Source organism: Triticum aestivum, chromosome 7D (assembly GCF_018294505.1).
Source record: "Triticum aestivum cultivar Chinese Spring chromosome 7D, IWGSC CS RefSeq v2.1, whole genome shotgun sequence".
NCBI lineage: Eukaryota > Viridiplantae > Streptophyta > Magnoliopsida > Poales > Poaceae > Triticum > Triticum aestivum.
Genome location: NC_057814.1, coordinates 537,551,879 through 537,576,883, shown reverse-complemented (window position 1 = coordinate 537,576,883; position 25,005 = coordinate 537,551,879). Strand labels below are relative to the sequence as shown.

General features: G+C 46.6%; 1 protein-coding gene across 1 annotated transcript; it reads left to right on the top strand.

Annotated features, from left to right (window-relative positions):
• The first annotated feature begins 719 nt into the window (after nucleotides 1–719).
• Nucleotides 720–3,666, top strand: LOC123165345 (exocyst complex component EXO70A1). The gene has a single exon (XM_044582974.1). The coding sequence runs from the start codon at nucleotides 1,183–1,185 to the stop codon at nucleotides 3,220–3,222; it is 2,040 nt and encodes a 679-aa protein (XP_044438909.1). The 5' UTR covers nucleotides 720–1,182; the 3' UTR covers nucleotides 3,223–3,666.
• Nucleotides 3,667–25,005: the final 21,339 nt, after the last annotated feature.

The window sequence follows — 25,005 nt, the reverse complement described above, 5'->3', positions numbered from 1 at the left end:
TACTACTCCACTGGCCGAACTTCACGCCCAACCAACCCACATTGAAGCGCTCCATCGGCTGCTGCACGCCAACATGGCAGCGGCTTCAGCCGGGACAGAAGCTTCCGGTGCGTACTGATCCACGTTGCTTCCACGCCATCCCTTTGCGGTATCACGTTTCCCTTGCCCCGTCGCATACAAACATGAACTCCACTGGCGTGCACCCACACCCAGGTAGACACGGCCCGGGGGCACCCAAGCCAAGTCGCTGGCGTGTCAGCGTGCGGGCAAGCAACAAAAGTGGAAAGTAGTACCCCCACGCACAAAGCGGTGGCATCCGTCCATCCATCCAGCAGAGTGAGCCTGGCCCTGGCGTGAGTGCGTGACAGTGCAAGCGTACTGGCAGTACAAGAACAGATTGAAGTGAGCGTAGGCAATAATTGCGGTGAAACTCGGACGCACAGGGGTGTACCTGACAGCAACGGCACGGTCAACCGCTCGGCCGAACCGAACCGGGAAGAAACGGCGACGGGCACGACGCCCGACCCGCGCGGAAAGTAGTCCCCACGAAGCAGAGGGCCACGGGAAAAGGCCCCGACGCAAAGTGAGAACAAAACCCGGTGCCGCGTGGGGCGCGAGCTGGCTCCAATTACCCAACCTGCGGCCGCCGCCACCTCGCCCCCCGTCCGCGTGGCCAGCCAGCCCCACAATTTCTTTTCTTTTCGACTCCACCCACGCCCCAACCACAGACCGGACCAGCCCAAGCAAGCGCCGGAGGCCGGAGCGCGTGCCTTCAGTTTCGACTCTCCCAGCCCTCCTTTTCCCGTCCAAAAACTCTCCCCCTTTCCAAGTCCAACCTAAACCTCAGCCCCCCTTCTCCTCCCCGCTCCACCTCCCTCCGCCTCTGCCCCGCACGCCACAGCAGAGCACCCATCTTCCCAGCGCCCGTCACCCACCTCCACGGCCGGACGGGCGCCCGTCGCCATCGCCCTTCCCCCCTCCCTCCCTCCCTGCCTCCGCGGATAAGTAGTACGCACTCGCTTGCAAGGGACGCCGGACCCCGAGCTCTCACCGGCCGGCAGATTGATTCCTGCGCGAATTCCTGCGAGCCAGAGCGCGGGACGAACCCGCCCGCGGCCGTGGGCGTCGAGCGGTCCGTCCGGCGCGCATTCGGAGGGCGAGCTTGTGCGTAGGCGGCGGGGGATGGGAATGGATCAGGGGGCGGAGGAGGCGCGGAGGATGGCGAGCCTGCAGGCGGCGCGGAGCGCGCTGCGGGCGGGGGTGGAGCGGTCGCGGGCGCTGAGCCACGCGCTGGCGCGCTCGGGCGCCAGGGTCGGGGAGATCCAGGCGCGGCTGGCGGCCACGGAGGCCGGGGTGCGCCCGATCCGGGCGCCGCGGGACGCGCTCGAGGGGGCGGGGCCCAACATCGACCGGGCAGTGGGCCCCGCCGCCGCCGTGCTCAAGGTGTTCGACGCCGTGCACGGCCTCGAGCCGCCGCTCCTCGCCGGGGCCGCCGCCAGGGAGGACCTCCCGGGCTACCTCGCCCTCGTCGCCCGCCTCGAGGAGGCGCTCCGCTTCCTCGCCGACAACTGCGGCCTCGCCGTCGACTGGCTCTCCGACATCGTCGACTACCTCGGCAAGCGCAGCCTCGCCGACCCCCGATTCGTGGCCGACCTCGCCGGGGCGCTCTCAAAACTCAAGGGCGTCCCCGCCGCCGGCCTCGACGCCGGGCTCCTCACCGCCGCCCTCGACGTGCTCGAGGCCGAGTTCTGCCGCCTCCTCGCGGAGCACTCTGCTCCGCTCGCTATGCAGGAGGACCACGACAAGGCCAAGCCCGCCGCCGCCTCCATCACGCCGCCGAGGATCCCCGCCGCCGCCGTGCAGAAGCTCGGCCTCACCCTTGACCGCCTCGCCGCTAATGGGCGGCTCAGCTACTGTGTGGCGGCGTATGCCGACGCTCGTGGGGACACGGTGAGCGCCAGCCTCCACGCGCTCGGCCTCGATTACTTGCAAGACCAGACACAGGATGCTCAGGCGCTGAGCCCGAGCGTCGAGCTCTGGGGCCGGCATTTGGAGTTCGCGGTGCGCCACCTATTGGAAGCGGAGCGGAAGCTCTGTGTTGCTGTCTTCGAGCGGCGGCCAGAAGCCGCGGCCGCTTGCTTCGCGGACATTGCGGCGCGCGCTGGAATTCTTGATTTCCTCAAGTTTGGCCGCGCCGTGGCTGATGCCAAGAAGGACCCCATCAAGCTCCTGAGGCTGCTTGATGTGTTCGATTCTCTCAGTAAGCTCAGATTGGACTTCAACCGGTTGTTTGGTGGAAAGGCATGCCTGGAGATCCAAAGCAGGACCAGAGAGCTTGTGAAGAGAGTGGTGGATGGCTCTGTTGAGATTTTTGAGGAGTTGCTGGTGCAGGTGGAGCTGCAGCGCAAAATGCCGCCCCCAGCCGACGGCGGAGTGCCAGGCCTGGTTACCTTCGTCCCCAAGTACTGCAACCAACTCCTTGGGGAGCAATATCGGTCTGTGCTCACACAAGTGCTTACCATCCACCGCAGCTGGCGCAAGGAGGCGTTCAACGACAAGATGCTCGTCGATGCAGTGCACAACATTGTTAAGGCCCTGGAGGCCAACTTCGACACATGGGCAAAGGCGTATGAGGACAAGACGCTGTCATCTCTCTTCATGATGAACACCCACTCGCACTTCTTCAAGCACCTGAAGAGTACCAAGATGGGGGAGATCTTAGGTGATGAATGGCTCCGGGAGCATGAGCAGTACAAGGACTACTACTCAGCACTGTTTCTAAGGGAGAGCTGGGGAACGCTTGCGCCCCTGCTGAGCAGGGAGGGTCTGATCTTGTTCTCCAAGGGTCAGGCTACAGCAAGGGACTTGGTGAAGCAGCGGCTCAAATCGTTCAACGCCAGCTTTGATGAGATGTACCAGAAGCAGTCCGCGTGGATCATACCAGATAAGGATCTGCAGCAGAGGGTGTGCCACCTTGTGGTGCAGGCTATAGTGCCTGTTTACCGTAGCTTCATGCAGAACTACGGGCCGCTTGTCGAGCAGGACATCAGCGCGAGCAAGTACGTCAAGTACAGCGCTGAAGGCCTTGATAAGATGCTTAGCACCCTCTTCATGCCGAAGCTTAGGACTAGGAGGACTGCAAGCATGCAGATCAGAAACTCAAATGGCAAGATTGCCAGTGCAGTGACTGGGCTGCAGCGGAGTGCTTCAACATTGCAATAGCATCAGTTGAAACTCCGGAAAGATTGGATGTACAGTAGTGTTGTGCAATAACTGAATAATCAAAGAATGATTTAATTTATTTCGAGCCAGGCGTTGAAGATCCCGGCTGTGCGGGATACATTGTAATCGCTCGACGATAATAAGAGCTGCTGGAGCATAGTAAGAACATAGACTTCTCCAGCACTGACATAGTGGGGGAGAAGGAAACTGAAATCATTCCTCAGAGCATATGGGGGTCCCCTTCCCCTAGGCCATTCTCTTCGCATTTGTATCTCTAGCATTCATATACTCTATTCGTTTTAGGAAACTTATGTGTGGAGCATAAGATGTGTAATCAGTTGTCTGGTATATGTCAAAGATTGGTTGTAATTTAGGTGGGTATTTAGTTGTTTTTATCAATGTTCATTGAATTATATGGAAGTATATTACTGCCTGTGACAAAAATGACAGTGATCAATTGACTGACTATATGAGGCAAGAAATCAGTCTATCTTCGAAGTTTCGGTTCCACATGTCTTTTCTTTCTCTTTCATTACCTATTATATATACTGCTACTTCTGTATGCTCTGTTCTACAGATAAATCATGCGCCCGTTTGCGGCGCTAGCTTCTGAACATGAGTGTTTCATGCAAAAAGAATTAATGTATAGTTTACCTTGCTTGGTGAGTTAGTCAGGTAGCTCCTGAATTTACTGACCTGGCATATGACTGCAATGCAACTGCTAACTGTGTGTGTCCGGTCACAGAAGAATGTACTGAAATTCGTACCTTGTACGCCGGCGATGGTTCTTCCTCAACGCGATCTTGAAGTTGAATTGAGCATGATTCTTTTTTGACACTTCGCTAACAAGGACTCCAGTTCTACCAAAAAAAGAGATGTTGTGTCAGTATTTGTAATCACATTTTACAACCACTTTTCATTTGTATAGCTACTAAGAAATTTGAGCGTCGTCCATCATCATGAAGGGCTTAAAAATTTGACGATGTTGTAAATATTTGCTAATTCTGTCTTTTATTGTTTAGAGCTTTGCTGCTTGGTTGCAATATAAATGGCTGAATAAGTATGTGGAAATGCTCTCTGTGTCGCGTCGACGAGGGAACCATAAATCTGTCTGTTGCATAATCAGATTTTTTTAACAATTCATATATAAGGACCAAATAAGCACCATGTAATATTGAAGTATAGATGTATACTTACTTTTTTGTAGAAGATGAGTTCATTGCCCTTCATGATGTCGCAAATTGACAAAGACCATCCAGACCTGGCATGTCTGCAACGACGGCAATGCTGGCAATTAGTTGCCTGGCCTGAAATAGAAACACCGTTTGCTTCAATTTAGACCTTAGAGCGTGTACAATATGTTGAGTCTTAAGAATGACCCAACACATATATTCTCTATGAAAGGTAGTACATTTCTGGGAGCAAATACTTCCTAAGAGTGTGTCTGTGCTCATCGTCACTCAATCTCCTTAAATTTCTTTCACTTGCGAACTAAGATATGCGGTTCCCTCATCGCCACTAAATTCCCCTAAATTCATTGCCCCTTGCAAACTAAGATATGCCGTCCCAAGAACTGATTCAAAGTAGATTTCTGTCAACACAATACGTCTCCTCTTTCTTTCTTTCTTTTTCTCCTTGTTTATGCACGAAACCAACTAGTTTAGACACGGTACGACTACATTATGATTCATAAATTAGGCATTATGTTTTATACATCATTCAATCAAACAAATAAGGTGAGCATGCCATATTTTACCACATGGTACATCAAGCATCACATACAAGGAAACATAAACAACAACTTGAAGAAACATCATATGCAACATCACCACAATCCTTCACCATGTCAAATCATGGACATACCTTCAATCGTCGTGAGAAGATGCCCTTGCATACCACCTTCCAAGGCCGCCGCCCTGGCATCCAGGATCCCGCGCCCAACTGTACCGCTGCCCGACACCAAGGCCACCAACCACCGTGGGACGGGACCAAAAGGCACCTCCTTCCACATCCCCGGGAACCCCTACCCCACTTCCATGACAGGAACAAGGGGAAGACCAACCACATCGGAGAACCCTAGGCCAGACCCATCAGATCTGGATGAGAACAAGCATCGGCGGCATCCAGGACGGGAAGACACCTTCTTTCCACATCCCCATGAGCTCTGGGCTCTGGTCGTGCAACCATGACCGGCATGGGGAGGATTCGCGCCCACAAACCCCTAGGTCGTCCTGCTGGATCTAGGCGAGGTCAGTTACCCAAGGCTTCTGCCCCGACTAGATCTGGCCAAGGGAAAGCAACATGAGGTGGACGACAAGCCACTACCTTGATCATGGCGGTCACACCCGTCCTGGCTGTGTCCCCCAAGCGTGAGCGTGGGGGCGCCCCCAGCAACGGCGCAAGCAGACACTGGACGAGGTAGGGGACTCCTTCAGGTGCCTTGATGGAGGCACAAGAGCGGAAAAGAAGGCCCTCCGCCACCGTCTGCCGCTAGGGCTTTGTCCGGCGGCTCCGAGCAAGGGAAGGACGGGGAAAGGCCTGTGGCGGCGGGGATGGGTCGTCGCCGATTTAGGGTTTTTTCCATCCCAGGTGTCGTATTATAGAAAACATATATGGCACATTCTACCAACACGTATCTCAAAGCTATTAGAGATGCTCTTAGTGGAGCCAAAAGTAAATATGTGGGGCCATCATTGGAACTTTCCTGGCAACCTCCTGCTGCCATATTTGCGACGAAGATATTAGCGGAAACTTCCTGGAAGTTTCAAGATTATGTCTTTGTTGTTCTCAAGTGGTCATACTTTTCTCGGAACCAACACTTCCACGTGGCATCACATTATTGGAAGTAACTTAGGTAGATCTAACCCAAATAACTTAGGTAGACCTAGCGGCCCAGTTGCTTCGTCCCAGGGCCGCATTCCTAGCGGCCCAGTTGAGCGCGGCCCATGAGAGTGGGCGTGGGGAAGAGTGGTCGTGTCGCCCCCATTGTGGCGCTGTAGCCGTCTGCGCACACGCAGGGCTGGGCCGGGCTGGCTTACGTGCTGCTCGTAGCTAGCATTAGTTGCAAATTTACTAGGGGCTCGTTTGGTAGGCTGCATACATCCCAACCAGGCCTGGGCGAGATGAAAAAGGTTTGTTTGGTTGCGTGCAAGGCGGTTTGGTTCGCATCGGTTCGGAACTTAAAGCATTCCAGAGCCTAGCTTGCTTGAAATGCTCGAATCAGACATTTCCAGCCAGCTAGACTGACTCGGGCGCAAAAGCTGGCCCCGACGTAGGACGCAGTGCAGGGGGTTCGGGCGGAGATGGTGGGGACGGAAATTGGCGGAGGCAGGATGGCGTAATATACCCTCACCCCCATTTACCCGCTCACCCCCGCTCTAGAAAAAGCCATCCTCTGTTCTTGGCACCGACGACGACGATGACTCGGATCTGCGATAGCAACGGCGACATCAGCATCACTCTCCGGCAATGGCAGCTGCCTCTCCCCTTCTTCTTCAACTCCGTCCTGCCATCCTCGTCTCAGCCATGCCCTCCCCCCCGACCCCGAAGCCGGTAAGCTCCCCTTCCTCTGTTAGGTCGTTCATTAGGACCGTTTAGGGTCGATTGCGCCATTGCTGACTGCACCATGGATGTCGCTTACGTTGTGGATGAACTGATGAAGCTTGTAGTTCAGGCAGCATCGTCGATAGCTATGGTTCGGGCCTGGATCTTGTTGGTCTGTAAGAAAGTTGTTCATCAAAATGACAAATCTAGTAATACGGCATGGTCCGACGTTAATCCGGGATCAGGAGAGGATAGTGAATCTGATCTACAACAAAAATAGCAACGACACAAAGGCTCTGTGGATGCTTCGAATGCAAAGAGCATCTTTCACAAGGCTTGTGCAGACGTTCAGGAGCAGGGGCTGCTACAAGATAGCATCCACGTCACTGTGGAATGGAGTTGCCATGTTCCTCCATGTTGTAAGTCATAACCAGAGGTTCATTGTTATGCCCAACACATATTTTCTTACTCGTGAACATATCTGAAATCATGAACAGTTTTCAAATTCTTGAATATTTTTACAGATTTTTAACATTTTCTAAATCATGAACATGTTTTGAGTTCATCAACATTTTATACTATTTGCAAAATAAAAATTGTGAACATTTTATAAACATTTTTCTTGAATAGGCAAATATTTATAGAATCGGCGAACATTTTTTTTGGAAATTGGTGGGACAATTTTCAAATTCACGAATGTTTTTTGATTTAACGAACATTTTTTGAATCAACGAACATTTTATAAATAAATAACCTATTTTGTAAGTCACAAGCAGTTTTTGAATTTTGAGATATTTTTCAATTCATGAATTTTTTTTGAATTGGCAATTTTTTTTTCAATTTAATTAACAATTTTTAATAAAAGAAGTTTGAAAAAATCATGAACATTTTTTGACTTCCTGAACATTCTTTTTCAAAATAGTGAACATTTTTGAGTGTGCGAACAATTTTAAAAATCGCGAACATTTTCTGAATTCTTAAACATTTATGAGATATTAACATTTTATTTCAAAATTGGCATTTTTTTATTTTTGGAATTTTGAAGTCCCGAATTATTTGAAGTAGAAAAATAAATACGGAAAATAAGAACGAAAAAAAATCAAGATTTAGAAAACAGGCCATCGACATGGGCCGGCCCAAAGAGGCGCTATCTGTCTTCTCCCAGCACGCGTAGTATAGAAGTTTCGTACTACATGGGCCGGCGTAGGAGGGGCCTCCCCTGTGTGAAATGTTTTTATCACTTATACTCCCTCTGTTTCTAAATATTTGTCTTTTTAGAGATTTCAACAAGTGACTACATACGGAGCAAAATGAGTGAATATATATACTCTAAAATACTCCTTCCGTCCGAAAATACTTGTCGTAGAAATTGATGAAAATGGATGCATCTAGAACAAAAATACATCTAGATACATCCATCTTCCCGACAAGTATTTCCGGACGGAGGGAGTATGTCTATATACATCCGTATGTGGCAGTCCATTTGAAATCTCTAAAAAAGATAAATATTTAGGAACAGAGGGAGAGGTTGCATCGACAGGTAATATTATAAAACTTTGGAGGCAATTTCGGTGACGTATCACCAGAAGCAATAGCCCCATTATTATTAGGTATAGATAGATATAGATATAGATAGATATAGATTTCTAAAGTGAACTTTTATTCATTACTAGTCAATGTGTACGTGCAATGCACGTTAATTTGGAAGTATATTAAGTGCATGCGGATATTAAGTAGGATATTATTTGCGTGTTATTATGTGGTTAGCACTATATTTGAAATGAAATTAACTGCAAGCTAAACGTGTTGAGCGCTCGATATTAAAGCAGTCTAGGTCGTTGGATTGACATAATTTGATGGCCCAGATTAATTGAATCTACCCCTTTGGATCTTTTTATGTTGGTATAGATACGTTGTATGCATCCTAGTTCACAGGTGCATATTTCATCTATCACTTCTTTAATCTGCCAGAGATAGAGGGAAACAACTGGTTCCAATAGGTCCAAGTAAAAATGTCGTGGTACTAGTTCTAGACGGGTGATCAATAAGATATAAATCCTCGCAAAAAGAAAGATATAAAATTGCAGCTCTAATCATTATTGATATTTCTACTTCTATCGTGATCATGGTAAATCAACCGCTGAAGAGGTCTCATCGTTCAGACAAGACTTCGTCCAACCAGTGGAGGAGCTAGACAGAAAACATTAAAAATTTATTCAGGGATATCTCCAAGGCTGGGGGGGGGGGGGGTGTTATATGCTTAATACTCCCTCCGTCCGGAATTATTTGTCGCATAAATGGATAAAAATGAATGTATCTAAAATTAAAATATGTCTAGATACATCAATTTTCCTAATAAGTAATTTTCAACGGAGGGAGTATATCTGCAGAGTATCTAGGACAAAGTAAACACAAGTTTCAGGCGGTCGCTCATTCTCAGTTTCTCACTGTTATAGAATGTATCTTAACATGGTGAAAATGCAACTCTGGCACCTGGAGATGCACTGATGTTCGTGTGATCTTATAGGAGTATGCAGACGAGGCACAAATATTGAAAGACATTCAGGCCATGCAACTTCACCTAGATACAGTATAAATCAAAAGCCACTACTAATTTCATTGATATCACAGATGGAAAACTCATCCATGTGCCCATGCAGAGGCGGAGCGTGACACAGAACATAGGAGGGGCCGATATTTACAATGCCAAGCAGCCAGATTCAAGTAGGAGTATAAGTAAATAACATGGTCTTTCTGATTTTGTAAACATAGAATAGTTAGAGAAGTGTTGGATAGTAACATACATATAAGGGCTGCTAGCAGGAAGGAACAGAAGAACTAGAAACATTTTAGGGAAAATAAGTGGAGATTTTTTTTAGAGTCAAACGAATTGAAGAGCTACATGTCAGCGGCTGCGGGCGCGTTGTGAGTTGTGCGTGTAGTTTTTCTTTTACAGAAATGCCCCTGTGCTTTAGTTAGTTCTCGGAAAAGAAAATGTTAGGCGCGCTGGACGCATGTTTTTTTTACGGGAACGCGCTTGTACTTTAATTAATTCTCACAAAATTATAAACACAAGCTGGCATGAAGGGAATTCAGACCACGGACATCCAGGTGCCTAACAAACAAGCGGACCAAGAGGTCACATTTTGGTTTACATTTAACTGCTAGCTAGCAACTTATATGCACGATTCCGCGTATCTCTTTGCACATGTTTTTGAGTGAAGTTTCTATTTAATTTTCATGATACATAAATTTTCACATATGAAAAAATAAAATAATTATCAATATGAAATTATTATTTATTTTATATCTTTACTCTATTTTCATTATTGTGTACCTTGAAGAGATAAACATGAAATGTTTCTAAAATTTATGTGGACATAAAAAGTTGAACGTATATTAAAAATTATTGTGTAAATTTATGCATCTTCATTGAGGACCATAAGCACGAACAATTATTGTGTACCATCATTCTATTTTTAAAATGCACAATTATTTAAAATTGACAATATTCTATTTTTAAAACTGTTCGACATGTATTAAATATTATTGTGTGACGATAATAAATTCCAGATATGTACTAACATGTTAAGCGTGTTTGTAGAAATTTAAGAATAATATTACACAATATTTTTTTAATACACATTCAACATTTTCAAAAAACGTGGTGAACATTTTCTAAAATAATATGAAAATGAAAAATGAACATGAACGTGAACGTGTCTTTCAAAAGATGCTCACCGTGTTTTTAATATATGTTCAACTCTTTAATTCCATATCAATTTTAGAAAAAGTTAATGTTTATCTCTTCAAAGTACACAATAATGAAAATAGAATAGAGATATAAAATAGACAAAATTATATATTGATAATTATTTTATTTTTTCATATGGAAAAAAATATGTATCATGAAAACTAAACAGACACTTCACTCGAAGAAAGACAAGATAGTAACTTAGAATAAATAAAAAGAAAATTACTCCAGTAAAAGCATATGCAGAGCGATATGTCAATCATCTATATAAACTGCTTGCTGATAATTAAGCACAAACCAGACCGTGGCCGCCTGGTCCGCTCGATTGTCAGGCGACGAGGATGTCCCATGTTTGAATTCCCTGTACGCTGGCTTCCTGGTTTTTTTTGCGAGTATTAATTAAAACCAAGGGGTATTTTTCTGAGAATTAATTAAAATCCAGGGGCATTCTTGTAAAAAACAACAAGCATAGCTCACAGCTCGCGTTCAGCACCAGCAACCAATGACATGTGGCCCAACGATAGGCTGGCATGCCACGCGGGCACTCGATACGGCGGCATACTTCCAGAGGCACCGTATTTGAACGCTCAGACAAGTTACGACACCACTTTTTGTATTTTTCAAGTTTAGGCACCAAACTGACCGCACCGGACAAGTTAGGGTACTTGTAGTGTATTTAACTCTTAATGAAATAGCAAGATTCCAGTTTGTATGGCTAATATGATATTCTAGTGGAGGAAGGCGGCAGAAACTACATATGTAGATTGTAAATATGAATGTAAGGCTAGTTTAATGGTTTGGATCAGTTGCAACTGAATTTCACAGTTACTTTTTCTTTAGACAGAGGCAAAAACTTTGCCTTCTACATTAATTAAGAGGAAGATAGTTTGCCCGGTTAATTTGCAGAAAACCATGAGAAAACCATTACATCCAGGGCCAAGCCCACACAACATCTCAAACAGCCGACAAAGATCAGACAGATGGCAAGCCACAACAAGATAATCCATGAAACCACATGGGCCCTTCAGCTAGTTTATGTACATCTCAGATTTCACGGTTACAATACTGAACTATGTATTATGTTGGAGGGTCTTAGAAAATCAAAACAATTATCAACTGTCCATATTTTTACTTGACCAAATATTGGTCTCAGTTGAGTTAATAATTTCGAGATGTACATCAACTGGCTGAAGACCCCCCGCCCCGCCCCTCCACACACACACAACGGAAAAAACTTTTTTTTTAAGTAGAAAAAATATCATTGTACTTTGAATGAATGATGAAAATGAACAATGAACAACTAACCAGTTCTGCAACACTTAAGACTTCAGCAAGCACATGCACGATGAGCATCGAAATGAATCTGCTTGATGTATGTCGACAGCTATTTGGCTGAGATTTCAGTATGTATGCACGGGCACATGGATGACTAGTCTCTGCCATGGTATCTACTCCCTCTGTCTCATAATATAAAGTAAATTGCAAAAAACCATCATAATTGAGGACCCTAACACTACTAAGAAAAACCTTATACACAAAATCTTAGCAGCATCGTGGTTTAAAAACAAACGCTACTACTAATTAGCAGTAGCGAGTTTCAGAAAACCGTGCTACTAATAGCCCAGTAACAGTAGCGCTCTAGGTGAAAAAAGCGCTACTACTACAATTGCCACGGCGTTGCCTCCAGGCTAGATATAGTAGTAGCGCCCTTCTCCTGGAGGCGCTACTGCTAAAGTACTCAGTAGCAGCGTTTTTCTTCAAAACTCGCTGATGCTAAGTATCATCCCCTCTTGCAACTAGTTAAGTTTAGTCCCATACTGCTAAGTGAACAAGGTGTTTACCACCTTAAATATGTTACTTCTCAAACTACCTCCAGCACTTGGTCTTCATTGAACTATATGTGTAGGATTTGTGGCTGCAATATGAATCTTCACCTGTGCCTATACAGGCACAGTGAGGATTCATGTTGACTATTTAGATTCTAGACAAAAAGATCAATGATGACCAATGTATATTTTTGATGTTTTTACATGTTTAGACTTAGCAGTAGCGTTTTTTCAGGGCAAAGCGCTACTGATATTATTGGGATTAGCAGTAGCCGCTCCCTGTACCCGCGCTACTGGTACAGCAAAACAAAGCACGCAGCCCCCCCCCCACGCTCATCTCTCAATCGTCCCCCTCCGCCCGACGCCGGCAGCTGCAGTTAGGGTTTCTCCTCCGCCACCGCCGCCGCAGGTAATGCTCCTCCCCCTCTCGCTGCCCCTCTTCTGCTCCTCCACCCTCTCGCCGCCCACTCTGTCACCGCCCGCGAGCTCTGGCCGGGCGCCTTTGGCCGACCGCCCTCGATCCCCTCGCCCGCCGATGTCGTCGCCCCCTCTCGTAGGAAAGTCACCGGCCTTCCCCTCGTCAGCACCCCCGACGAGGTCACCATGCCATCCCTCCTCCTCGACAGCACCCCCCGAGGGCTGCCCTACCTAGATGCAGCGAGGGCTTACGAATTTGATATGGATAATTAGATGCTTTTGTTTTTCTGTAATAAGTTATTTTTTGCAAAATGTAGGTGCCAATTTAGTTGAAATGCTTTGGTAGGTGGTACCGTGATCTGCTAGATATTGGTTTTGATACAAGTATTTAGTTTGCAAGTGCTAAGTTAATCCCAATTAAATTTGCCACTTGTTTTTTTAATCAGTTATCTTAGGCAATAGGGGCCAAATTAGATGAAATGTGTCTTGGTAGGTGGTACCTTGATTTGGTAGATAACTTATTACAGATCTTAGGATTATACCTTTGGTAGGGCCAAATAGTTTTTTTGGCAATAGGTGCCACTGAAATGCTTTCGTAGGTGATACTTTGTTATCTTATATGTTACTAGATCTTAGGATTATAATTGTCCATCAAATTGCTTCCCGCGGAAGAATCTCTTCTTCTAGAAGGTGTTAGTAAGCTAATTGAGAACTTGTTGGTTGTGAGTCTTGTTGGCTGATTTGGCATTTGCCTACTAGTTGTTGGTTCTATTATAGAAGGTGTTAGTAAGTTGATTGAGAGCTTGTTGTTTACTTTTTGGGATCGGGTTCCACTATGAAAATATAACTAAAGAAGAACCAAAAATACCACATGCTACTGTTTTTCTTTCCTGTGAAGTGGATCGTTAATTCTTTGCTCATATTGCTTTAGGAAAATGGCGCCACCACCACCACCACCATGTCAACTGTGCAAGTCAAGGTGCGCCAGCAGCCTTGCAACTGGCAAGCTGTTCGGCATCTACTTCCAGCCGAGTTTTCGTCCTGCGGCGGTAAGAAATTATATGAAATGTAACAATTATTTTTTTAGTGTTGGCATTAGAGCATTGTGTCATTTTTCTTTTTTACACAGATCGTCCCATGCAATGTGAGGTTGAAATTCAACAAGCTAACAGGAGACACTGTGACCTTTGAGGCTCCTGGGGGCCGTACACTATGGAGGTCGAGAAAGGACACAATATGTCGCAGATTGAAGGAGATGGATGGGCCTGTTTCCTCGCCCGCATGCGTCTTACTGGTGGTGAGTTGATCAGCTTCTCCTTCAGAGCAGAAAGACCCAAGCTGGCTGTCATTTATATCAACCTGGTAGAAGATGATGAAGATGACGAAGATGATGAAGATAATGAGGACCCACTCGATGAAGATGATGAGGACCCACTTCATGAAGCCATCGTAGCTCAAAGAATGAGGCTGGGCGAGGAGGAGGTGTGCAACCTATGGGACATAATTCCGCCACGTGATGACTTTGTCGGGGTGCCATTCGTGACCCGCCTGACAAGTACCATGGTCGATCGGCATGATATGGTATGTTATACTTACAAATGCAAATTACCGATGATATGCTTAGTGTAGAGTCCAATAATATGTTGTGTGGAATCTAGTCGATGATATGCTTTAGTGTAAAGTCCGATCACATGCTTATTAGTGTAGAATCCAAGAAACTATTAATAGTGTAGATAATCCATATATACTTATTAGTAGAATTCATGCTTAGTACAAATGTGTAGTACTGTATCTTTTGATAGTGTACAAATCTATACTTAATAGAAATATATTTGCAAAAGTATGTGCGAGGCTATTTATTAATTGATATATTTTTCTTATTCAGAAATTGCCAAAGAGCCTATCTGTGAGTTGTGGTATCGAGCCTGATGAAGAAGGCTCAGCTGGACTACGCTTTACCACAATGGGCTCCGTCACCACTTGTACTTACCGCATGGACACGGACGGTCACGCACACTTAAACTCGGTTGGGTGGAAAAGATTCCTCGTTGGCAAGAATCTTCGTGTTGGACAGGCCATCCTAATTACTATCAGGAACACCCACCGCCCAGGCTTGCAGATGATGATCGTCGTCGATATCATCTAGAACTACATATGTGTGTGGCTATATCATCTAGAACTACATATAATGAGTGTCGTCGATATCATCTAGAACTACATATGATGATCGTCGTCGACATCATCTAGAACTAAATACGATGATCGTCGTCGATATCACCTTGTACTACTTGAGGATGCATGTTGACTATATATAAAATTGTTATCTAGTACTCCCTCCGTTCTAAATTACTCGTCGTGGTTTTAGTTCAAATTTGAACTAACCACGACGAGCAATTTGGAACGGAGGGAATACTACCCAATACCTATAATGCTTTATGAAATTGATATCTAGTAGTACCTAGTATCTGGAAATTGCAGTTTATTGAAACTGAAATGGGGTAGGAAGCAGGGGGGGGATGATGAAAGATATAACAGTAGCAGGGGGCTAGGAAAGCGCTACAGCTAAGTAATAGTAGCGCGTTCTGGAAAAGCGTTGCTGTTATAGTCAATATTAGTAGCGCGGGTACAGACCGTGCTACTACTAACAGTTAGCTGTAGCGACGTAGTAGTAGCGCGGCTGCCCGCGCTGCTGATAGCCTCAAAACCCGCGCTACTACTAGAGTTTTCCCTAGTAGTGTAATTCAAAAAACCACCACATTTCAATTTTTTTTAAACCACCAACATTGTGCTGACAGTTTTCAAAAAACACTGATTGACTAATTAGAGTAGTTTGAGTGGAATACTGACACCTCGGGGGTGCATGTAAGTGATGATGTGGCAAGAAATGTCACCAGCGTTTGTATGGACCGTTAAGTTGATATAGGCCCACTTGTCAGCAGTCTCTCTCCCTCCCTGGCATTCCGTCGAGCAGCTTGTGAGCTCGCCTGAGAGCTCGCTGCCGGCAGGCGTTCGGAGCTATGCTACAGGGATGAGGACTTCAATGCCAGGCACGTCTACCCACGAGCCGGCGACCAAATCGAGCACCACGGCAACCTCGGCCTCGCCGGAGCGGGCAGGGGCGTGGACGTCCTGGAAGCCGGCCTTGACGGATTGGGCGCGCGGGTGCAGGGCAGCTTGGCCTCGCCGGAGCGGGCGCGCGGACCGCGCGGACGCACGGCAGCTCGGCCACGCCGGAACGGGCAGGGGCGCGGATGCGCGGGGTGTAGCCTTGACGTTGTGGACGCACGGCAGCTTGGCCTCGCCGGAGCGGGCGCGCGGGCGCACGGCAGTTCGGCCACGTCGGAGCGGGCAGGGGCGCAGACGCACTTGATCTTGGTCTTGACGGAGTGGGCGCACAACAGCTTGTCCTCGCCGGAGCTGGCTGGTTCGTGGGCGCGCGAGATTTCGGCCTCGCCGGAGCGGGCTGGGCCGTGGGCGCACGTCAGCTCGACCTCGCCGGAGCGGGCTACGAGCACCGGCCTGCGTAGCTCCGCCTGTGCCCTTCCCTTGTCCGTCTACAACAGCCACCAGATTAGCTTGGATTTTTTGGGTGATTTTGACTGGTCCTTGCGTGACCAGTTAGCGCCGTTTAAGGGTCCGGGTGCCGTCTCCACCCCAGCCATGTGGCACCTGACAGTGGCGCCCACCTGTTAGAGTTTTGCATCAAACCGCTGTAAGCAATGCATTAGTGTTTTCTGAAAACTGTCAGCACAATGTTGGCGGTTTTTGAAAGTAAAAAACCAAAATGTTGTGGTTTTTTGAATTATGGTTCCTAATTATGGTGGTTTTTTGCAATTTACTTCATATTATGAAAACATTTTTGCAAACTTATGAGCTTGAAAAACTTTCTTATATTATAGGACAAAGGGAGTAAGAAATATTAGCTTTTGATTTATATTGTACCTAGGCGAAGTTGCATGGCTTGAATCTTCTTTTAATATCTGTATCTCGTCTGCATACTCCTCTGAGAGAATACAAATAAGCGAAAGTAAGATCACATGAACATCAGTGCATCTCCAGTGCCAACGTTGCATTTCCACCATGTGATAAATGCTATAACAGTGAGAAACAGAGAATGAACCATCACCTGAGGCCAACTCCAACGCATGACCCCCAAACGGACGTCCGTTTTGTCCGTTTTTCGTCCATTTGAGGGTGACAATGGGGTCATGTCCGTCCGGATTTATGGATGCGCCGCGCACGGTCGCATTTCGGCCGCGTCTCGTCCGCATAAATTTTATTTTTGGAAACACATATCTTTATTTATCATCATTGATTTTTGATACATGGAAGCACATCACTAAATTTTAACTAGAATAGTAAGACCAAAGAAAACAAGAACCACAAGAAGACATTTTAGAAGATATCCAACTTCCTTAACTGCTCTCGTAAGTTGGATTAGTGCCTTCTCGATGCATTCATTGTTGATCTGCGGAGACTCGATCTTGCGTGCTTCTTTCTTCTTCGAGTCTAAAGAAATGACGTTGCTTCCTCGCATCTAGTTTCATCTCTAACCTCTATTATATCAACAAGTGCATGAACATCTATTAAATTGCGCTCTATCAATAGATCGATGCATTCTTCATCCCAATACCAAAAGTTGCATCCATTCTACACAATAAAAATTTGAGTGAGTACAACTAGTCGAATTCGAGAGCACAACCGAAGCTAAACTAGCACATACTCCATCATTTGAGCACTTGACGAACACCCATCCGGGATGTTCCGGCGTTGTAGACACGCGGCGTAAGACCTTCCTTGGGCAGTCGTCGCACTTTATGAGTGGCAACGGTGCGCCGACGAGCCTTTGGGCCAGCATCGAGCTTGGCCGACGGCCGTTCGTTTATTTGCCGATGATCCACCGACGAGGTAGATTCGAGCGGCTAGAGGCGGAGTCAGTACCTGCATGCGGCCTTACGGCCTTGCCGGGGCCTTCCGGCCCGGTGCCCGGCCAGTCCATGGCACGGCGCGGCCTCCCGCAGCCAGGCGAGGTCAAGTCCGGCCGGATCCGCTCCAAATCCGCCCGCGGGTGCGCAAATCAGGTGGCCGTGGTTGGGCAGCTCGGGGCGTTGAGGGAACGGAGGCTGCGACAAGGGTTGGGGCGAGCGCGCGGCCGAGCTGCACAACGGCAATGGCGGCGGCAACAAGAGATGAGAGGGGCGGGGGTGCGACTGGAGCGGGAGGGGGTAGAAAAAGGAGGAGTCTGCGTCCCCGACAGGCAGGCCAGGGGAGGACATGGCCACGCGCCGTCCGCGTGTGTCTGTTCGGCCGCAAACTCGGTTCAAACTTGGGCCAGGAATGAGTCGAAAAGCGGACAGAAAACGGAAAACGTTTCGTTTGCGGCCGCGCGTTGGAGGGTCTGATTTGTCTATTTACCCCAAACAGACACGGATGGACTATTCGGGGTCGTGCATTGAAGTTGGCCTGAAACTTGCGATGAACATGACACTGAATCTGTTTGATGTATCTCGACAGCTGTTTCACCGAGATTGATTTCAGTATATATGCATGGGCACACTGGAGGATCCTCTCGGGGACCATACTGGGCCATGGCCCGGTCTTCCAAAACTGCAGAAAATAATTAACAGGGTATGTGGCCCATTATATCCATTCCGTCCCACCACTTGGCCAAAGTCTACGGCAGCCTGTCATGAGCGGGAGCAACTAGTGGACAGCCCTCCTTCGGGTTCTCGCAACGATTATTTATGGATGGGCTGAGAGCACGTCAGAGCGGGAGCAACTAGTTGACGAGCGCTTCTTCGGGGGCCTCGCAACGATCACTTGCGGGTGGGCTGAGAGCACGCCTGGCATGCTCTCAGCCGCCACCACGTGTCACGCTTTGGGCGTTCCTTCCTGATTTAATTTTTTTATTTTTCACATGCGTTTTCGGTTTCTTCCCCGGTATTTTCGACCTTTTGGTTTTTCACCGGTCTTCTTTACCTTTTCGACAAAAAAATATCTCGCGAAAAAAAAGTGTTTTCCTTTCTTTTTCTTCCGCGAGAGGCAGTTTTGCTCGGCGAGAGGCACGGTTTTTTGCTTTCCCAAGAGGCATGGGCGTCTCTCTCGAAAACGAAAGAAACATGTTTTCTGTTTTTTCCTTCCGCGAGAGGCACGGTTGTGCTTTCACGAGAGGCACGGCCCTGCCTCTCGAAAACGAAAAAAAACACATTTTCTATTCTTTTCCTTCCGCAGAGGCACGGTTTTGCTTCTATGAGAGGCACAGTTCTGCTTTCGCGAGAGTCACGGCCGTGCCTCTCGGAAACGGAAAAAGAAAGCATTTTCTGTTTTATTTCTTCCGCGAGAGGCACGGTTGTGCTTTCGCGAGAGGCATGGCCGTGCCATTTTCCAAAAAGGAAAAAATCTTGCTCCCAGTTCAGTTTTTTGTCTGATTTTTTTGTTTTTTTTGGAAAAAGTTTATCAAAACCTATCAACATGGAACCTAGTTTTGAAGATCTCAACACGAGGAATCCAACGGTGAAAATGGTCGAGACTTGAACACACGATTTAAGAGATAAAACGTTTTGAATAAATGAATGTACAAAAGAAATTCTTAGGTTACGACAAATGACGCTATTTATCGCAACCTAGGAAGATGAAAGTGATCTTTGCAAGGAGTACTTCTCCATTAGTGATTTCGATCATGAGCTCCTTTTGCTACCCTTGAAAAAAAGAGCTCCTTTTACTACGTTGAGGGCTGGGGTTTGACGTTCTGGGCAGTGCTCCCTAGTGGCCGAGACGTACAATGCAATACCAACCTCTAATCTCTCCAATCCTTTCCAGCTAAAAAATCCAATAGGCGAACCAATCTGTGGTTGAATGGTTAGAGGGACTGTGGTATCCCCAGTCTACCAGGGTGAACCCTGGTGCTCGCATTTATTCCTCAATTTATTTCAGTATTTCCAACGATGCGCATTCAGTGAGAGGAGATGTTCCCGTCGACAACGAGGTGCCTACGGTGACTTCTTAAATTTCAAGATGATATGCCGGCTCAGTCTTCGGACGTGCTCATAGGGGAAGGGTGTGCGTGTGTGCGTTCATAAGGGTGAGTGTATGCATGTGTATATTAGCACTTGCGTCTGTACTGTGTAAAAAAAAATCCAACAGGTTCACTAAAAAAAAGTAATATCACTGGCAGTCATGTAACTTGCGTTGAATGTTTAGTTTAGTGCTAAAACTTTAAAAATACGGATTTTTATGATCAACTGACTTGTTGTTTAATACAAATAAACTATGGTTGGATGGTTAGAGGGACTATGGTATCCCCAGCCCACCAGAGTTCAAATCCCGGTGCTCTCATTTATTCCTGGATTTATTTCAGGATTTCTAGCGATGCGCTTTCAGTGGGAGAAGTTCCGATTGAGAACGAGGTTACTACGGTGACTTCTTAAATTTCAAGATGATATGCCGGCTCAGTGGGAGAAGTTCCTGGATTTATTTCAGGATTTCTAGCGATGCGCTTTCAGTGGGAGAAGTTCCGATTGAGAACGAGGTTACTACGGTGACTTCTTAAATTTCAAGATGATATGCCGGCTCAGTCTTTCGGATGTGCTCATCGGGGTAGGGTGTGCATGTGTGCGTTCATATGGGTGAGCGTATGCACGTTTATATGAACACTTGTGTCTGTACTATGTTAAAAAATCCAACAGGTTCACAAAAAAAAGTAATATCATTGGCAGTCATATAATGAATGTTCAGTTTAGCACTAAAAACTTTGAAAATACGGATTTATGATCATCTGACTTGTTATTTAATGCAAATACGGTACTTTTTAGCAAGAAAGTTAGGAGCTGGTGGGGTTCGAACTGTCGACCTGATGTAGGTGCGCACACCCTGTGTACCAACCCGGCAAATGATACACAATGCTTTGAACGGATAACTACGTCTTATATCCTTTCGTTAAACAGGTGGGCCTGTCAGTACTAAGAGCAACCCAAACAAAGGGCGTTTTTATCCGCATTTTGTTTGTTTGGATTGGCCAGGCGGACACGGATGTCCGCTTCCGCGTTTGGGTCGGCGCGTGCACCCAACGCTGGCCCGACCCATTTTAACGGCGGTAGAAAAAAAATAACGCATGCATATTAAAAAAGAAAAACAACATTAATTAAACAATAAAGCCGGCCACGAAGGCCGGCGAGAGTCCACGCGTCCACATTTGCATTAAAAAAATAAAAACAACCTAAACTACGAGGCGGCGCGCTGCCCTAGGCGTCGTCGTCGTCGTCCTCGAGATTCGTGAGGTTGATGAGCGTCGGCGCCGGCCCGGCCCAGGGGAACGCCGTGTTCCAGAGAGCGTTCATGTCGGGCGCAGGCAGTGCCGACGCGGGGGGCTGTGTGGTCGCCTGTGCAGCCGCGGCCTGGCGCGCCTCCTTCTCGGCCTCGCGCTCCTCCTCCTCGAGATCGCGCTCGAGCATCTCGAGGTACTCGCCGTCGCGGCGCTCCTCGGCCACCCGGATCTGGCGCCAGTGCTCGAGGTACGCCGCCTCCTGCGCCGGCGTCGCCCCCGCCCAGACCGGCGGCGCGCGTACCCACTCGCGCACTACTCCCATCCAGGAGTAGCGCTTGATGGGAGACGGCTTCGGCCCGGGCTCCGGCTGCGATTCCGGCTTGACGAGGCATCGGGGAGGGAATGGCGGGGCCACCGGCGGCACCAGCAGTCGCCCGCCGCGGGAGAGGGCAAGTGCCTGCGTCATTGCCGTCTCGTACCGAGCCTCCTCTTCCTCCGCCGCCTCCGCCCTGTGCCGCTCGTCCTCCTCGATGTCCCGGTAAACGGCCGCAAGGGCCGCCTGGTAGGCGTCCTCGTCCGCCTGGTCCTCCTCGCGGACGACGAGCGGCGGCGGCAGCTCGCTCCGGTCGACCTCGCGCACGCCCCGCCGCCTCGCCTCCCCTTACTCGAAGGCGAACCACCTTGCCCAGTTGGGCGAGTCGGATGCGTAGGCGGCCTCGCGGCGCTGCTCCGGCGTCAGCAGCGCCCGCCGGCGCCGCACCTCCTCCGCGTGAGCCCTAGCCGTCCGCGGCGCCGCCGGCACTGGGATCCTATCTGGACCAAATGCCAGTCGTGCGGCAGGGTCACGTCGGGGTACGGCAGAGGCTGGCGGTGCCGCCAGTGCCATTCCGCCTGATGCACTGGCACGTTCACGCGCTGCCTTTGCGGGCGAGGCGCCGGCGGAGGCGGGAGGAACTCTAAGGGGAAAGGGGTGGCGGAGGCCTTGCCCTTGGCCTTGTTGCTGCTGGCGCCGGAGAAGAGCCCCATCTCGCTGTGGTTGTGGTGGCTAGGGTTTGCCGGCGACAGGGGAGCAAAGCTTGCTAGATGTGGACGGCGAGTTTGGATGAGGACGGCCCCGCCACGCGGTCGGCTTAAAAAACGACGAGCGCCGTCGCTGACGCGTGAGCCCGTGGTCAGAAATTAAGCTGACCGCGTAGGCAGCGGGTAGTTGGACGGCCGCCATGTAGGGACGCGGCGGACAACGAGAAGGCGCGCGTAGCGTCCGTTCGGCGTCCGCGCCGACGCATTTGGGGCCAAATGCGTCGACGCGGACGTGATTTGGGTTTAGGTCGGCGCGTTGGGCCGCCACTTTTGTCTGCGCCGACCCAAACGGATGTAGGCGGACGAAATGGGTCGGCCCTTTGGAGTTGCTCTAATGGGCTACGATCAAGCTCATTTTGCACCTTTATTTTTTTTAGAATTTTGTATGTAAATTGTGATATACATATTACAAAAATGTTTGTATAATTAAAAATAATATAAATATTTGTAAAATTTAAATTTAAAAATATGATACAAAAACTGTACTACTCATAGATGAGAAAATTAACATAAAGGGAGCCGCTAGGTATCGAACCCGTGACCAACGAGTAGAACACAAGCCGATATAGCTACTACACCTTTCAAGCTCTATTGTCTAATGTGGATAACAATATTTTTTGAACCAGGATGCATGTGGAGCTTAAATGGACTGCACATACTGTGGCCTATTTTGCACACACTATTTCCTTTACGATATTTGTAAAGCGTAAGTAATAAAGTTATGTTCAAATATTTGCATGTCAAAATATTATGCATACAGAAGATGATTAGTTAATAAAAAAATATAAGCCCGCGTATTATATAAATAATATTTAGTAAAACATAAGTAATAAAATGATTTAAGAAACTTTTTAAGATATTATACATACAAAGGGTGATTAGTGAATAAAACATCAAAATATAAACATGTGTGTTATGTTAGACACGACTGAATATTCATGTCAACAATTTAAATTTTAAATTATGAATATTTTTACGAACATTGAACTGTGCAAATGTGCGTATAATTATTGAAATGTTTGTATAGTTAAATTAATATTTCTAAATTCTAATTTTACAAATATTTGTATTATTTTAAATTATACAAAACAAATCTAAGTCATAAATATATTGTTTTCAATATATAAATATTTTTAAATAATACATGAACAGTTTGGAAAGAAATTTATTTTGTTTGTATTTACAATATAACACACGAAAATTTAAACATTATTTTTACTACTGAGATCATAATTTACATACAAATTTCTAAACAAAATTCAAAGGTGCATAATATAATGGGCTACAGTGATTATAGAACATTAGAGCTGACAGTATATAAAACCTCGTTATCGTTAGCACCCATCGGATGTCATTGGGCACGCTTGTTGACAGTGTGCTAGCACCTCCAGTAGGTCTTGGGATCGATCCCCGTCACCTCTTATTTTTCTCTTGTATACTGTTTACTGACAGTGGGTCTCACCTAGGCTTTTTATGTAATTAAAATAATTCAGGGAGTTATCTGATTTTTTTTTACTCCCACCCAAAGACATGTGGGCACCCCATGCTGGCATGCCACGCAGGCTGGCCGTTGTACGTCCGGATATAGTACAAAGCACCGTATTTGCACCAAACAACAAGTTAGATGACTATAAATCTGTATTTTTAAAGTTTTAGCATCAAACTGAACATGCAGCGCAAGTTCTATGACTACTAGTGATATTACCTCTTTCATTAATCACAACACTTGAATGTTATCCCCAGAAGCTTACATCTTATTTCTTTATGCATTGGATTACAAATTTCAGGATTTAAGCCGCAACTGAGATTGTTGAATCAAGACTTTAGGGAGCAAATAAGAACTTGACAGATATAATAAAGAACAATTATCAAGTAATTATATTCATTATTTTTTTGCGGGGTAATTATATTCACCAGTTACACATTTAGGTCTTCTCCAAAGAAACATTCTATATTGCACAATATAATTTTGTTTTTTTAGTTTGTTGTCTTAGTTTGCTTCGTTATTTAGAAAATGAGGAGTAGGGATGGGTCCTACTCAAAATAATGTTGTTTTGGTTATGTAATTCAGAGCACATGCTTTTGTTAAGTATTATTATTATAAATGAAATTTGTGCTTGTTCAGTTCTATTCCCCCTATTCCACTATAAACAAATCCGAGCTCATGTTAACTTAATGATCAGGTTGGCCCAATTTAAATACCAACCAATTTGTTTCAACTTTTTTCACGACTGTTGCCATTCCACTATAAACAAATTTGAGCTCTATGGATCAAAGGAGTTGCTATGGGCAAGAACCTACTTGAAGAAGGACGTTCACGACGGTTGTCATTCTATTCTAACTCTCCCAGGTCGAAAAGTTTACATAAAATTTAAATTGGATAACGTGGTTGGATACAGTGCTTTTGGTTGTGTTTACAAGGTACTATTATCCTTTATGTCATTTATGAAGCAGCCTTAGTTATTCTATTATTGTTTCTTTTTAGGCAGTTAAAGTACACCCACACACTACTAGGCTACTACCCTTAACAAAATGATGAAGGGGAATCAGATAAGATTGTACGTGTCTTTCATAGTGGCGTTATTTTCTATCATGAGCCTAAATTTTGATCGGTTATGTTCCATTATGTACTCAGATTATATTCACTTTTGATTTCCTGTATTGTAAATAAGAGTCTTGAGATCCCTTGAGTCTTTAGATATGCCGTGCTTAGTGAAAAGAGGGGCTAGATACATCTGTCTTTCTTCGTCCACCAAAGAGAAGTTGATATTTGTTTCTCGAACTTGATATGGATGTTTTGGGGAAAACTATCTAGCGGGACTGAGATTGCCGTCAAAAGATTCACATCATCATCAACTCAAGGCTCAACAGAATTCACTATTGAGATTGAAATAATTGCA